General features: G+C 58.5%; 1 protein-coding gene across 1 annotated transcript in view; it reads right to left on the reverse strand.

Annotated features, from left to right (window-relative positions):
* Positions 1 to 2,325, reverse strand: part of TMEM51 (transmembrane protein 51) — a 19,501-nt gene that overhangs the window by 2,314 nt on the left and 14,862 nt on the right. Inside the window, exon 3 of the mRNA XM_006766696.2 lies at positions 1,245 to 1,767. Within this exon, the coding sequence (XP_006766759.1) occupies positions 1,245 to 1,585 (341 nt within the window). The 5' untranslated portion in view covers positions 1,586 to 1,767. The remainder of the gene's footprint in view (positions 1 to 1,244; positions 1,768 to 2,325) is intronic.

A 2,325-nucleotide genomic window follows, 5' to 3' on the forward strand; every position in this document is an offset into this window, starting at 1 on the left:
TTCCTATAAGATAAGAGCTACTTATAGAAAATTCAAACACAGAAAGATCCGGTGAAGAAAAGAAAGCCCTCCCAGACCCTCCCACTGCTAATGCTCTGCTGCTCACCTTTCCAGATCCATCCCTACCTCGCCCCACAGCCACTACACTGGATGCCATGAGGCTGCCCTCCACATCGGCCCCGGCTGTCGCATCAGATATTGTGGGTTCTCACACAGCATCCTGCACCGAAAATGCTGTGTGGTAACTCCTGTCCTTAGGGTGGCGGACACGGCCCCCCCACCAGCAAGTAGAGTTCAGCTGTGACTGCACCAAAGGTCGCTGGAGGACAGGCCACAATTGAGCCCGATGGATGGATATTGAGGGTGTGTCTCTGAGAAACACAGAGGCACAAACTCCTTTGTGCTTGTGTGGCTGTCTCCCAAGGACCAGCTCTCCGAACAGAATCGACAGGCACCCTCATCATTAACATCGCCTCTTACTGTGGAACTCCCCTCCTGCAAGGTCACGCGGCCACCGGCAGCCAGCCAGCGCCCGGGCCGTCTGTCACGGCCAGCACGAGAGGCAATGAATAACGGCACCTTCTCTGTGTTTGCATTTCGTGGCTAACGAGGTTGGACATCACCAATGGTCCGGACGTCTCTGAAATGCTTGCCTGTCTCCTTCTGTCCATTTTCCTACCGGCGTGTTCGTCTTTATTCATGTGCAAGGGCTCTTGATAATGGGGGCATCAACGTTTATCATGTATCCTCAACACATCCCTCATCCTTTAATTCTGTTTGGGGCATTTGTGATCACATAGAACACTGCTTCCCAACCACTTCCACTCAAAGCAGATGCCCACAGCACGCCGGGAGGGATGGGCAGGCAGCCCAGCGGGAGGCTCGGGCCACCCCAGTCCTCTCGCCGCTTCCCTGGGGGCATCAAAATCTAGGGGCACCTGTAATCCGCTCACACCACTGTCCTTGGGAGGCTCTGGGATGGACGTATAAAGTGATTTGTTCAATGAGAAGCTGTGTATTGGAGCCGGAGTGGGGGAGTGGGAAGGTAAAGACTACGCTATTCTCCTCTGAATTATGAAAACTCTAGTGAAGGAAATAAAGCCACACCCCCTCCGACTGCTAGCATTCTGCTGCACACCTCTGCAGACCTCCCCTAACCCCACAGCTACGATATTTGGGTGCGTGCATGCATGGCCCTGGCCAGGCGGAGGGGGGGGGGCGGGGGGTGGTCGGCCCGTCCTCACCTGTCCTCCTCCGGGGCGTGCGGCTCGGGCCCCGGCAGGTGCTGGATGTGCGCCATCTCCTCGCCCTGCCGCTGCTTCCGCTTGTCCCGGATGCTCAGGCAGATGGAGAGCAGCAGCAGCATCACCCCGGCCCCCACCAGCACGTAGGCCACGGAGAACGTCTTGCTCTTGAGAATGCCGCTGCCTATCTCCGTCTTGTTGCCCTGGGCTGTGGGCTTCTCGCCGGAGCTAAACCCGGGCACCAGGTTCCACATGGCCATGATGACGCCCAGGACCAGCATCCCCAGGCCAATGGCGGTCAGCGCGTAGTGCGAGCCGTTGGCCTTGGACTGGGCCATCATGCCAGCGGGGGCAGGGCAGGGCCCAGGTCCAAGGAAGAAAATAAATTTAAAAAGCAGCCGCAGCCGCCGCCACCACCACAAAAACCCCTAAACGCACCGAACAGGGTCCCTAGCGCCGCACTAAGATAACAGCAGACCTCAGGCACACGCGAGGCATCGGTGGGGACAGCTGCGGCCAGAGCCTGAAGGGAAAGCAGAGGAGAGGAAGATCAGTTGCGATCCACCACGCCTTTGAGAGCGCGGCGGCTGTGCTCTGGAGGGAGTTGGGGAGCAGCACTGAGACAGAGCCAGGCTCCGGCTGGGCTGCCTTTGATGCATTCCAGATGTCTTACACCAGGGAGGCTGCCCCGCCTACGCCCACCCCAAAAGGAACAGCCAGGCCGTTGCCTGCAGGAGGCCAGAGAGGTCAGGCCTCCGGGTCGGTCCAACATCTTGTGGAATTAAATGAAGTGCAGCGAAGTCTCACGGGAGTACGCGAGACGTGTGGATGATGGCATGCACAAGCCGTGACCAATGACGATAGCAGGATCGCCTGGGCGACGGGCATCGGTCAATGGGACCCAGTGCAGCCAGCCCACTGGGGTCTTCCCCAGCCTCAGTGGCTTCCCATTTCCTGCCGCTGAAACTCCAGGCTCTTCAGAATGAGGGTCATGGCCCTAGCCAGTTTGGCTCAGTGGATAGAGCATCGGCCTGTGGACTACAGGGTCCTGGGTTTGATTCTGGCCAAGGGCACGTACCTC

Source organism: Myotis davidii, unplaced genomic scaffold (assembly GCF_000327345.1).
Source record: "Myotis davidii unplaced genomic scaffold, ASM32734v1 scaffold299, whole genome shotgun sequence".
Taxonomy (NCBI): Eukaryota; Metazoa; Chordata; class Mammalia; order Chiroptera; family Vespertilionidae; genus Myotis; species Myotis davidii.